General features: G+C 30.4%; 4 protein-coding genes across 4 annotated transcripts; 2 read left to right on the plus strand and 2 right to left on the minus strand.

Annotated features, from left to right (window-relative positions):
- Positions 1-294: 294 nt before the first annotated feature.
- On the plus strand, positions 295-1,912 carry BX663DRAFT_437940 (homocitrate synthase; the record flags this gene model as incomplete). The annotated part of the gene is made up of 5 exons (XM_051523255.1): positions 295-424; positions 502-549; positions 626-1,162; positions 1,251-1,724; positions 1,800-1,912. The coding sequence occupies 5 exons, from the start codon at positions 295-297 to the stop codon at positions 1,910-1,912; spliced, it is 1,302 nt and encodes a 433-aa protein (XP_051381193.1).
- A 505-nt stretch (positions 1,913-2,417) lies between these two features.
- On the minus strand, positions 2,418-4,315 carry BX663DRAFT_531981 (surface antigen-domain-containing protein; the record flags this gene model as incomplete). Its single annotated transcript, XM_051530418.1, has 6 exons — positions 2,418-2,734; positions 2,819-3,192; positions 3,320-3,534; positions 3,656-3,748; positions 3,841-4,152; positions 4,283-4,315. 6 exons carry the CDS (start codon positions 4,313-4,315, stop codon positions 2,418-2,420), a joined length of 1,344 nt encoding a protein of 447 aa, XP_051381194.1.
- Positions 4,316-4,539: 224 nt separating this feature from the next.
- Positions 4,540-7,444, minus strand: BX663DRAFT_515273 (kinase-like domain-containing protein). Its single transcript, XM_051528416.1, has 9 exons — positions 7,082-7,444; positions 6,811-6,991; positions 6,695-6,747; positions 6,538-6,629; positions 6,440-6,457; positions 6,207-6,380; positions 5,422-6,153; positions 5,073-5,304; positions 4,540-4,998 (listed from the first exon to the last, which is right to left on the minus strand). Exons 1-9 carry the CDS (start codon positions 7,253-7,255, stop codon positions 4,900-4,902), a joined length of 1,755 nt encoding a protein of 584 aa, XP_051381195.1. The 5' UTR covers positions 7,256-7,444; the 3' UTR covers positions 4,540-4,899.
- Positions 7,445-9,736: 2,292 nt separating this feature from the next.
- Positions 9,737-12,790, plus strand: BX663DRAFT_531982 (dynein light chain 1, cytoplasmic; the record flags this gene model as incomplete). Its single annotated transcript, XM_051530419.1, has 5 exons — positions 9,737-9,887; positions 9,997-10,050; positions 11,331-11,398; positions 11,500-11,825; positions 11,896-12,790. The coding sequence occupies 5 exons, from the start codon at positions 9,737-9,739 to the stop codon at positions 12,788-12,790; spliced, it is 1,494 nt and encodes a 497-aa protein (XP_051381196.1).
- Between the last annotated feature and the right edge of the window lie 18 nt (positions 12,791-12,808).

Here is a 12,808-nt window from a genome sequence, read left to right on the forward strand (position 1 = left end):
CCTAAAACTGATTATCATCTAATTCAAGCAAACTTCATTTGATTGACTTTATGATTGGCTAATTCAAAAAAGGCAATTGAATCTCTAATAACAAAAGCTTTCAATTTTTGATTTATCGTGACTTTGAGAAGATGCTGATAATCTTTTTTTTTTTTTTTTTTATAAAAATAAACTTGTAGCTTGAATAAAATATAAATACAAATGCATTAAATCGATATCTTTTTTTTGTTTGTTCTTTTTTATTATTATATTTTTCATTAAATTATTCATATTCTCTATTTTAATTATAACAAAATGGCTCAAACTACTGGACTTCAAGCTAATGGAAACAACAATCCTAAGGAAGGTGTAAAGTCTCCTTATATGTCAAATGATCCTAATTCCAATGTTGCTAACTTTAAGATCATTGAATCCACTTTAAGAGGTAATAGCATATACATATATAATATATATATTTTACTTACATAATACATACACACACACACATATATATATATATAGAGGGTGAACAATTCGCAAATGCTTTCTTTACTACTGAAAAGAAAATTGGTAAAAAGCAATAATACAAGTCTTATTCACTCTTCTTCTAGTACTGTATTAATCTTTTAAATTTTATATCCTTTAGAAATTGCTAAAGCACTTGATCAAATCGGTGTTGATTATCTAGAATTAACTTCACCTGCTGCATCTGAACAATCTCGTAATGATTGTAAAGTGATATCCAGTCTTGGATTGAAGGCAAAGATTTTAACTCATATTCGTTGTCATATGGATGATGCCAAGTTAGCTATTGATACTGGTGTTGACGGTCTTGATGTCGTTATTGGTACTTCAAGTTTCCTTCGTGAATTCTCTCATGGTAAAGATATGGATTATATTACCAAGCAAGCCATTGAAGTCATCACCTACATTAAGAGTCAAGGTCTTGAAGTTCGTTTCTCTACTGAAGATTCCTTCCGTTCTGATCTTGTAGATCTTTTGAGCATTTATAAGGCCGTAGATAAGATTGGTGTAAACCGTGTTGGTATTGCTGACACAGTAGGTTGTGCTAATCCTCGTCAAGTATATGAACTTGTCAAGACCTTAAGAAGTGTAGTTAGCTGTGATATTGAATGTCATTTCCATAATGATACTGGTTGTGCTATTGCGAATGCTTATGCTGGTAATATATATATATATATATATATATATTTTTAAAAAAAAAAAGCTAACTTATTTACTTACTTACTTACTTACTCCCTTTTATTTAGCCTTGGAAGCAGGTGCTACTCATATTGATACTTCTGTCCTTGGTATCGGTGAACGTAATGGTATTACTCCCTTAGGTGGTTTCTTGGCTAGAATGTATACTGGTGATAAGGAATACGTCAAGACAAAGTACAATTTAACCAAGATTCGTGAAGTGGAAAACATTATAGCTGATGCAGTTGAAGTGACTGTTCCCTTTAATAATTATATCACTGGTTATTGTGCATTCACTCATAAGGCTGGTATTCATGCCAAGGCTATCTTGAACAATCCTTCTACATACGAAATCTTGAATCCTACTGATTTCGGTATGACTCGCTATGTCAGTATTGGCCATCGCTTAACAGGTTGGAATGCTGTAAAGAATCGTGTAGAACAACTCAATTTAGATTTAACGGATGAAGATGCCAAAGCGGTTACTGCCAAGATCAAAGAATTAGCTGATGTACGACCTCTTTCTTTGGATGATGTTGATGGTAATTATACACATATAAAGACAACTATTATACTAAATGTCTTTTTTTTTATTATTTTTTATTTTATGTAATTAGTTTTACTTCGCTCTTATCATAAAGCTAAAGCTGCTGGTAGTCATACTATCTTTTTGGACACAATTGAAAAGCCTGAACAAATTGCTACTATCGTTGCTCAAGCATCTGCATAAATGTATCCCTTGAGCATTAGCATTTATAAACATATATATATTTCATTTAAAATAGAACAACTTTATTATCTTTATACATACTCTTATACTTAACACTCATATACATATATAAATGTATACATACAATATTATGAGCAAGTTGGCAAAAAAAAAAAAAGTATTCATGGGTAGTATATAGATTATTCCTCTTCCTTTATTGTTCTCTCTCTCTCCCTCTTCACCTTTTACATGCATATTCACCTTGTTTATATTCTTTAATGTTTACATGCATTTTATTTATTTTAATAATAAAATAATAATCATTCACAGAGTGCTTGTTATTAATTACAAATATTTGTATACACATTATAATTTATCTTGACATTAATTGAAATCACTTACTCATCAAAATATCCATATTTTATATAAATAGTTGACTCATATCGTTTCTCTATTACACGTATTTTATTTTATATAATATAGGACACATAAAAACATGATTTTATGTATGTGTATTCACTTTTTCTTACAAAAAGTTGAGACCAAAACCAAATTGAAATTTAGGTTCAGGTAAATCAGATGCAGTATATCTTACAGGTATGCAATAATTAGCTTCAATTCTTGCAAGACTATGATGGAAGATGAAACCAAAACCAACAGATGAACGAGACGATTCACTCAGGGCTTTAACCGTATCACCAAGATGAACATTCTTTGTACTTGTTACAATATTGCCTGCATTCACAAATGCATGTGCCTTTACAGGTAAGTGAGATAAACCAGGAATAGGTGAAATTAAACTAGCACCTGCAGCCCAATAAGCTTCGCCACCAAGAGCATCATCTATAAATAAATAAATAAGTATACGTATATACAGATGCATACATACATATATATATATTGATCTACTGGTGAATTTTAACTTACTGCCGTCTCTTTCACCAATACCACCCATCTTGAAGCCTCTCACAGATTGGGGACCTCCTAAATAGAAGCGATCTGATACAGTAGGACCTCCCTTCTTTCCTTCAAATAAAGTTGAAAATAAACCTGCTCTTATAGATGAACTAAAGATCAGTTTATTAGATTCATTCTCTCCTTCTTCTATCAAGGGTAAGTGATATGATGCATTTAATTCATGCTTCAAAAAATTTGAATCACCACGATCACCTAATCCTGCTAATTCTTGGAATACACCTATATAATGTCCTCTTGTAGGTAACACGATGTCGTCACGATGATCTCGAACAAATGAATGAAAGACAGACGTTTTACTGTTACCTCCCGATTGACTACGAACACTGCGAGTATGTATATACATATATAAAATATATATGCATATCATATATGTATATAATATGTATATGTGTGTACGTAATATAAGTAACAAGTTAGTAATTCGTATTTATATTATATTATAATACTTACGTGCTTGAAGCTGATGATAAAGCCAAAACATCTCTATGAGTAATAGCATAAGCGACTTCATGCTTACCATAGTCTGTCCAGCCTTTAAAACGAATACCAGTCGCTTTTGAACTTTCCTTGAATGCATTTATTTGAGAATGATCTCTAATAGAGCCATTTACAAATAGACCAATCTTTGTATTTGCATTACCACGAAATGGTGTTTCAAATATACCCTAAAAAAATATATATATATGCATATATATAAAGGATACCAATAATATTATATTTGCTTTTTCAATTAGAATAAAATATCAACTATTTTATACAATACTACATATATGTATGTATGTATACCTCAATAGCAGCTCTTGTACGATTACCAAATGAAAAGTTAGCATAAACAGCTTCAGCGCCACCAAAAATATTACGTAAACCAACTCCACCATTCTTATAAAGAAAACAATATTATTATAAAATATTGGGGGAAAAGTTTTTTTTTTTAATCCTCTAATCTACTATTTTATATGTTCTTCATTTACCAATTCAGCTTGATTATTTCCCATATTCACTTTTGTTTGAAATAAACCTTTATCTTTTTCCTTTAAATGAAGTGTGATATCGACAGTATCAGGTATATCATGATTTGTATCAAGATAAATTTTAATTTCTTCAAAGATTTCATGTTTTTGTAGTTGAGCAGCAATAGCTTGAACTCTTTTAAGAACGTCTTCAGTAGTAGAAGCATTAAAGACGGGGGAAGTGACACTATTTAAAAATGAGTTGCGAGTAGCTGTTGTACCCAAGATACGTAAAGAATTGACCTGAAGAGGTGCCTCTGTAGGTATATCATTCTATATATTTATAATTATATAAATATGCAAACGTATATATATATATATATATAAAAAGGAAACTAATTATTCCTAAAGTAACTTTTTTTTTTACTCCCTTTATGAAGAGTAAATCTATCTATTTATTTACTGGTGTCATAGGAGCTTCTGTTGTATTTGACATATTTTTTTATGCAATCCAAAAGTGAAAAAAAAAAGTTTTATTTATTTTTCCCCACAAAAAAATAAATAAATAAATAAATAAATTTAACTAGTCACGCATATGTACTATTTGTTTCTAAATAAAAAGCCCTGGTACAGTAAGTATCTTCACTAAACTGAGTTTAAATTTGAAGACTAAATCTGTAGGAAAGAAAAGAGAATAACTTTTTTTTTTTTTTTTTTTTTTTTTTTTCTTTAGAAAATAGGTATGTCTCCATGTAAAATGACATTCTCTGTAGTATATACTGGTAAAAAATGAATATAATTGATGATGGCCCTTTTGGCGAAAATTAAACTTTAGATAAGGAAAAAAGCAGTTAAAGAAACACCTCTTCCTTTTATTTTGTGCTAGTGATATTTTAAACGAATAGTTTCATGATACAATATTTACAATACAGAATATAATATATAAACTTTTTATAAGGCTTTATCGTCCTTATAATAAATAGAACTGTCTATTATTGTTATAATACATGATGATCAAAAAGATGAATAAATAAATCCTATATTATCTTTATTGTATAAAGAGTATCTCCTCTTTTATCATCACGAAGTTATACCGAATGAATCCACAAGCATTGAATTAATTGTATTAACCCAATCTTGAGCGTGTTGACGATCTATAAAGGTATATGTCTTTCCAGGCTATTATTCACATTATTAGCATAAATTGATTCTATCATATATATATATACACAAAATAATGTAATAAACTTTACCGTACGAATACAAAAGGTGGATCTACCTTTGAGTTCAGGTAATAATTGTGGCGTCCAAGGTATTTCACACCTTAGATTACCATCTAATTTATTCTTATTTGTACCTTCATCCAAATATAATAGTCTTGGTCTATTTGTTAAAATCAAATTTCGTTTTTTTGAAATAAAGCCTCTTTTTCGAGTCACTTGTCCTGCCTTGATGACAGATTCATTAGGATATAAATGAGGGATCCTTTTATTTTTATTCATCGTATAAATGTGTATAAATATATATAAATAAGATGTTTATTATCACTACCTTTTATATATGTGTATATATGTGTATGTATATGTAGATTATGTTATTTACCATGGTGGATGTGCTTGTTCACCTAACCTTTCTCGAGTACTATGCGTAGATGATGCTACACTACTGATTTTACTCATGTTATTTGCATTCTCATCTTCAATAGATGGTTGTTGATTTAAAGATAAAGAAGATTGATCTTTAATAGTCAATTTTGTTGAATTTGATGGGCCATTATTATATGGAGGTGATGTTGAAGAAGAAGAAGAACTATGACCGCCCTGTTCTGTTAGAAGATGCTGTGTAGTAGAATTATGATGTTCTTCAACTACTACATGTGAATGATCGTTAAAAGGGTTTTGAACTTGACTTGTAGATGTTTTTTTAACCATTTTATGATTAAACCACATCTCTTCCTCTTCTTCTTCTTCTTCACCACCTTGGTCAAAATCAAATGTGGGTGATATAATTGGATTCGCTTTAACTTCCTTCTCCAAATAGTCTCGAAGAGGTGGTGCTTGTGATGTAAATAGATTTTCCCAATCTATTCCTTCAAAGAATGCATGCTCCTTTATAGCCTGAATTCCTCCTGTTGCTAAAGATCCTAATCTTCTCTCAGGATCTGATACAAGTAATTTTTCAATAATATCTTTTCCTGTTTGAGGAAAATTGTCTGGAATCGTATATTCCAAGTTTTTAATCTTTTGAAATATGAGATAATCGGTTGCTGCTTTAAAAGGTGATTTGCCAGATAACATTTGATAAATAACACAACCAAATGCCCAAAGATCAGCCCTAACATAAGAATAAATCACTGTAACTATGTATTTAAATGACTATAAACTTACTCTTTAGATACAGGATCACTTCGAAGTAATTCAGGAGGCACGTATTCTGCTGTACCTACAAAAGACCTAGAAGAAGAAGCTTCATTCTCTCCTGATATATTATCGTTTTCTTGAATTATCTTGGCTGAGCCAAAATCTGTTACTTTGATATGCAAATTATCATCTAGTAATATACTAAATAGATGTGTGTTAATTGAAATGTATGTGTGAGTTTCTTTCTTTCTTTACTTTACTTTTCAGGTTTAATATCTCTATTCAATTAAATAAAACGAGTCAATACATAAATCTAGAAAAAATAAAAATAATAAAAAGTTCTTTCTTTTTTAATTACCTATGAATAACTCCTTTATTATGAATGTGTTCAATTGCAAGTAAAAGTTCAGCAGCATAGAATTTCGTTATCTCTAAATCAAATGGAGCCAACTACAAGGATAGATTTAAAAAAAAAAAAAAAAGAGAGAGGGATTCTTTCTTTTTTTCTATCTTACCCTTCTAATATATGTATAAAGTTCTCCATTTCTAGCTAAATCTAACACAAAATCTAATCAAGAAAAGATAATAATGAGTATTAATTACCTGAGTTAAACATTTATTTTATAATTACATAAGCTACGATTATCTTTAAAAGTCCAATATAACTTGATGATGCCTGGATGATTCATTCTACTGAGGGCATCACGTTCAATCATGACATATTTAACTTTATTATTCTTAACAATATGTGCTTTATCTAATCGTTTAATAGCATAATGTTTTCCTGTACGTTTATCTCTTCCGATCAAGACCTAAAAAAAAAAGGTCAAAGATAAAGCTCTTTTTCAAGTTTTATTTATTTATATATTTTGTATGGCTCACTAATAAAAAGAGAATATTACGGTTGAATAAGAACCTTCGCCTAAAATATCTCCATAGTCAAAATCAGTTACAACACGACGATGATGGTGTAAAGGATGAGAAGGATCATCAACATTAGTGTTTAAAATTGGCTCTTGTGCTTCATTAGTGTTATTATAATTGATTTGAGTTGCTGATATTGGAACTTGAGTCATTTAGTCGTTTATATAAATATATGTGTGTGTGTCTGTGTATCTAAAGAATAAGTATTTTATGTATACAAATTTATAAAAAAAAAAAAAAGAGTTGAATGCGCATTTGAGAGTGGTAGGAAATGAATGTCGGACTACAAAAAAAAATCGTTATTATAATACACTATTTCCGAGAATAATAAAAAAAAAAAATCAAGCACATTTCAAGACTTTTTTTTTCAGGTTTCAAAGCAATTAATATGGATCAGTTTATACTCGAAGATGGTAAAGGCAAGATGTTCAATGAAGATGGCAATAAAAGTTTCTGTGCTTCAAATGGAAGTTGATGACTCCAATTTTCCACTTGGTGATGTTACTAATTACAGTGAATATCAGTATCTTAAACCTCCTGAGAAACCAAACGGCGAACGAAATGAATCAAGTAGTAATAAAGCAGAAAGCGTCCACACTTCCCGAGAATAATACGTCAACACTCAGAACACATCGTCGTTATATATATATATATATAAAAGACATGAATTACTTTTTTTTTTAGTAAATGAAAAGGGAACATCCATTCGTGGTGCAGCCAAACAGATGAAGATTCCTTCAAGTACTGCTTCCAACTGACATAAAAAAGGTACTGAAGCGTTAGACGACTTTGTTGAGTGGAGAAAGACCAGAAGTGGAAGACCTATAGGCCAGACCTCTGAAGCTAACCGATGACCCTCGAAATTACTTGGTAAAGCTTGTAGATGAGAACGATACAGAATTGGCTCTTAGACCAAATAATGGAAAACTTGACGACCGAATTTATGGCATTGCAGATTTCTGAGTCGGCTTTTCATGAGTTTGCCAAAACAAAAAAAAAAAAAAAAAGCAGATTCAGTTTTAAGAGAGTACACTTTCAACCTGACGAAAGAAATAGTCCTGAGGAGAAGATCGAGCAGAGATGCAATTGGGTCAAGCACTGGGAGGATATTGACATGGATTTTTGAAAGCAAGTGTGTATTCATTGATGAGACAGGCCTTTAGATAAACATGAAGCGATCTTTCGCATGGTCACGAGTGGGAACTTACACAATTGTAAAGACTCTAAAGATAAATTCGAAAATGACGACGCTCCTTGGAGCTGTTTCCGCTATTGGGGTTGTTAACGTAAAAGTTAGGATTCCCAAAGTTGTTCAGTCAAAAAAAAAAAAAAAATAAAAGAGAGAGAGAGAGAAAGAGAAAGCTAGAAAGCAATAAAAAAGACAATGGAATTATGGATGGTGCAAAAAGAACAGTGGGTGCAGTAACTGGCCATTACTTCAACTTTATTGCGAGTACGCTAGATATTATGGATAAAGATGAAGAATTCAAAGACTATTATCTAATCATGAATAATGCACTTATACACAAACATGAAGATATAAAACTTTTCGTTGAGAGTCGTGGCTATGACTGTGTTCATTTACCACCCTATTCCCCTGAATTGGTCAGTCTGCAAAAGCAAGCTTAAAAGAGAAGCGCTCTTAAAAGAAGATACTTTAACCTCGCGTATAAGGGACGCATGCAACAAAAGTTCTTGTATTAGTGACCTCAAAAGGTTTCTGTAGATATTCAGTCAAGAAATTCCATGATTGCTTACAGCGCAAACCTATATAGATAGACCCACTCATTTGGGACATTTGAGCCACTTTAATTTTGAACAAATAAAATATTGTCTTTTTCCTTTTTTTTTTTTTTTTTTTTTTTGAGTGGTCTAATTTTGAAGTGTCCCCTTAATTTCCGGAAATAGTGTATGGATCAACAAGTATGAACGATGTGCTACTATCAAACTGATGCTTGGATACTAAATTTCTTATAAAAATGGATTCATACAGCAAAAGTGACGCAAGAGTGATAATACAAATAAAAAAAGTCAATTACAGCCTGTATCAAAATTAACAAAAAATGATGGCGCCAATGTAGATTAGTATAAATATACAGAAGCATAGAAAATTCGAGAGAAAGTCCTAATAGGGACAATCACATATAGAGTCACAGAAAATATTTCTTTCTTGAAGATGTATTTCGATTATAATCAATTAGCATCGTGTTGAAACCCCCCCTTTTATTTTCCCTCATAATAGTATTACTTCTTCCCTTATTACAATACTACAGTATAAAGTGTTTCTTACTTTGTTATTTATAATTGATTTTATTATAAAACATTTGTTATTTAGTGGCTGCAGGAAAATAACGATTACTTACTTCTGCAACAACAAATGTGTTATTTTAACATCAGAAATTATTAATTTCTTCTTAAATCTGATTGGAGGAACTAATATAAAATAATTAATTTTCATAAAACACGCTCTTTCCTATTAGGTACTTTATTCTACCTTTTTTTTTTTTTTTTTTTTTTTTTCTTGTAATAAAAAAAAATTATATAAAAAGTAATATATTAAAGAAATAATGCTTCGTTATTAAATACAATCTAATGAATCCTTCTTCTTCTTTTTTATTTTTTCTTGTTATTAGATGTCTGATACAAAAGCTGTCGTCAAAAGTGTTGATATGAGCGAAGAAATGCAACAAGAAGCTATTGAATGCTCAACACAAGCTTTAGAAAAATACAATATTGAAAAAGATATTGCAGCACATATTAAACGTGAATTTGATCGCAAATACGGTAAAGCACGAAAAAAAAATATTTTTTTTAATTATCTAATTGAAAATTGATGAAAAAAGGAGACAGATGATGCTAATTTATTATTATTATTATTATTTTTTTCTAATAGGACCTACTTGGCATTGTGTTGTTGGACGTAACTTTGGTAGTTTTGTTACTCACGGTAAATATAATGATGAGCGAAATTGAAAGAATGAGAAGAAGAAGAAAAGGGAGGAAGGAAGATTACTCATTAATTCTTATTTTTTTTTATAGAATCTAAACATTTTATCTATTTCTATCATGGTCAAATTGCAATTCTTTTATTCAAGTCTGCTTAAAAGATTATCCCCCTCCCTTTTATAATATTCGCCTATAAATAAACTAAGCTAAACTACATGAGGTGACAAATACAGATGCTCTTTGTGAAACGCATCAAAACATGGATTATTTTATTTTCCATAAAAAAGAAAAGGACATAGACCAATGTATTAAGTACGCGTGTTTTGTGAGTGCATTTAAAATAATAATAAGTTGTTATTCAACATCACTATGATAACAAAAAAAAAAAGAGATCTGCTATTAAACTTTATCTGAAAAAAAAAAAGAGTCAGGGACAGTAATAAAAAAATTGATTATAATAAAGAATTAAACAAAAAAAAAAGAAAAAAGACTTTGAACAAGAATAAGCGTTTATTACAGTAATTCGAAAAATAAGATAGGCCTTATTAAAAAAAAAAAAAAAGAAAAAAAAAGAAAAAAAAAAAAAACTAAGCCAACAAGGATGAAAAGAGTGGATCCAATCAAATAAAATATAAATCAAGAATAAAAAAATTTTTTTTTGATGTATAAACACAGGTTGTTGTACAAACAGATGATAATAGCATTGATCGAATATTCTTACTCACCCTTTATAAGACTGCAAGATAGATGAGATAGACAATGCATCGATCAAGTTAAGCTATATTCAGTTTACAACTGGTCTAGTTTATTTTCTTTTTTCACTAGAAGGAATGCTGACAAAAAGGAATTTAATCATCATTATGCAACTACTTTCTAGGAAGGTAATAAACAAACAAAAACAAGAGCAGCAGCCACCTCTTTTGTTCAACATAAAGTAATGCAAATAGACCAAATTAGGAAAAATAGATTAAACAGATTGGTGATATTTGAAACGATAGAATGATGAAACTAAAGGGGAGGAGAATTGCAGGATTTTTCTAAAAAAAAAAAAAAAAAAAAAAAAAAAAAAAAAAAGAAATGTCAAATTTTCCAATATAAAGGAAAAAACGTAATTTTTTTTATTTTTTAATTTTCATTTCCTTTTTTTTATTTTTTCATTATTTTTATTACATTCGAATAATGTTGGAATTGATTATATCAGCTATACAGGTAATATTCTTTAATGATCACCATTTTATATTCACTAATTTTATAACTATTTTACGTAGGCAATTTTACAAGTCATGGTCGTTGTTTTCTTTGGCTGTTTATTAGCAAAATTAGGATATTTTAACATGGATAAACAAAAGGTTGTTAAATTTTACCTGTCAAATATTAGTTTAAACTAATTTTTATTATTTTCCCTCCCGCTCCTCTGTCTTTATTTTACCCTATGTTTCTTTTTTAATAGTGGCTTTCTAAAGTCAATTTAGTCTTTTTTACGCCTTGTCTTTTATTTTCAAATATCGCATCTGTTATTTCACTTTCAAAATTATTAGCTTATTGGCCTATTCCTTTCTTTTATTTCGTGTATGCTATTTTGAATTACGGTGCAAGTCAAATCATTACTCGTGCTATAGGTTTAAGTTCAGCTTATCGTCGTTTTGTCTTGGCTTGTGTCATGTTCTCTAATTCAAATTCATTACCTATCGCTATTATTTCCAGTTTAGCTGTCTCTGAAGCTGCTCATATTCTTTATTGGGGTGAAAATGATACAACTGAAGCTGTAGCTGCAAGGTATATCATCAATGCTGATATGTATAGAAAAGACTGTAATTCTCAATGATTTAATATTTATTTATTTTAGAGGTATCTCTTATACACTTTTCTTTGCTATCTTTGGTAATTTAATTCGATGGTCTTATGGCTATCATTTATTACAAAGACATAACGGTGATGAAGAAGTGGTAGTTAACTATACAGATTATCAAACAATAAGTAGTGATACAAGATTACCTTCTTCCTCTTCTTCTTCTTCTTCTTTATTACTACATGATCAGGAAGCCACTCATCCTAGTCATAGTAAATTACCTTCTCGTCAATTGAGCTCTGTGACTATCACTGTCATTGCTGATGAAAATACAAATTTATTATCTCAAGTAAATAAACAAGCTCCTGCTCCAGAAACTTCTTCAAATCTGATGATCCTCTTGGCTAAACGTATCAATCGTTTCATGTCACCCCCACTTTATGCTGCTATTGCCGCACTTATCATAGGTCTCACTCCACCTCTCAAATCTATCTTGTATAACAAACAATCTTTTCTTTATCCATCTTTTACAAAGGCGGTTGAATCATGTGGTAAAGCTGCTGTCCCAATCATCTTAACTTGCTTGGGTGCTCAACTTTATTCAATTTCAAAATCTCAGCATGAAACTTCCCCAGCTATGAAGAAGCCGGTAGTCACTGCAATCGCTATTCGTATGTGTCTAATGCCCTTCTTGGTTGTACCCATCATTATTTTATTTGTTCTTTATGGCTCCAGATTCTCTAGTTTAGCCAGTGATCCCGTCTTTGTGACAATGATGATCGTCTTGGGTTGTGCTCCTACTGCTATTAATCTTGTACAAATCACTCAGGTAAACAATATCTTTGAAGAAGAAATGCTACGTATGTTATTTTGGAGTTATGGTGTTGTCTGTATCCCTCTTTGCACCTTTGTTGTCTTTTTAGCCTTAAACGTCGTTGATAGAATGTTATAAAAAAAAAGAATTTTTGTT

The sequence above is a fragment of the Cokeromyces recurvatus genome, assembly GCF_025118155.1.
Source record: "Cokeromyces recurvatus strain NRRL 2243 chromosome Unknown BX663scaffold_19, whole genome shotgun sequence".
NCBI lineage: Eukaryota > Fungi > Mucoromycota > Mucoromycetes > Mucorales > Mucoraceae > Cokeromyces > Cokeromyces recurvatus.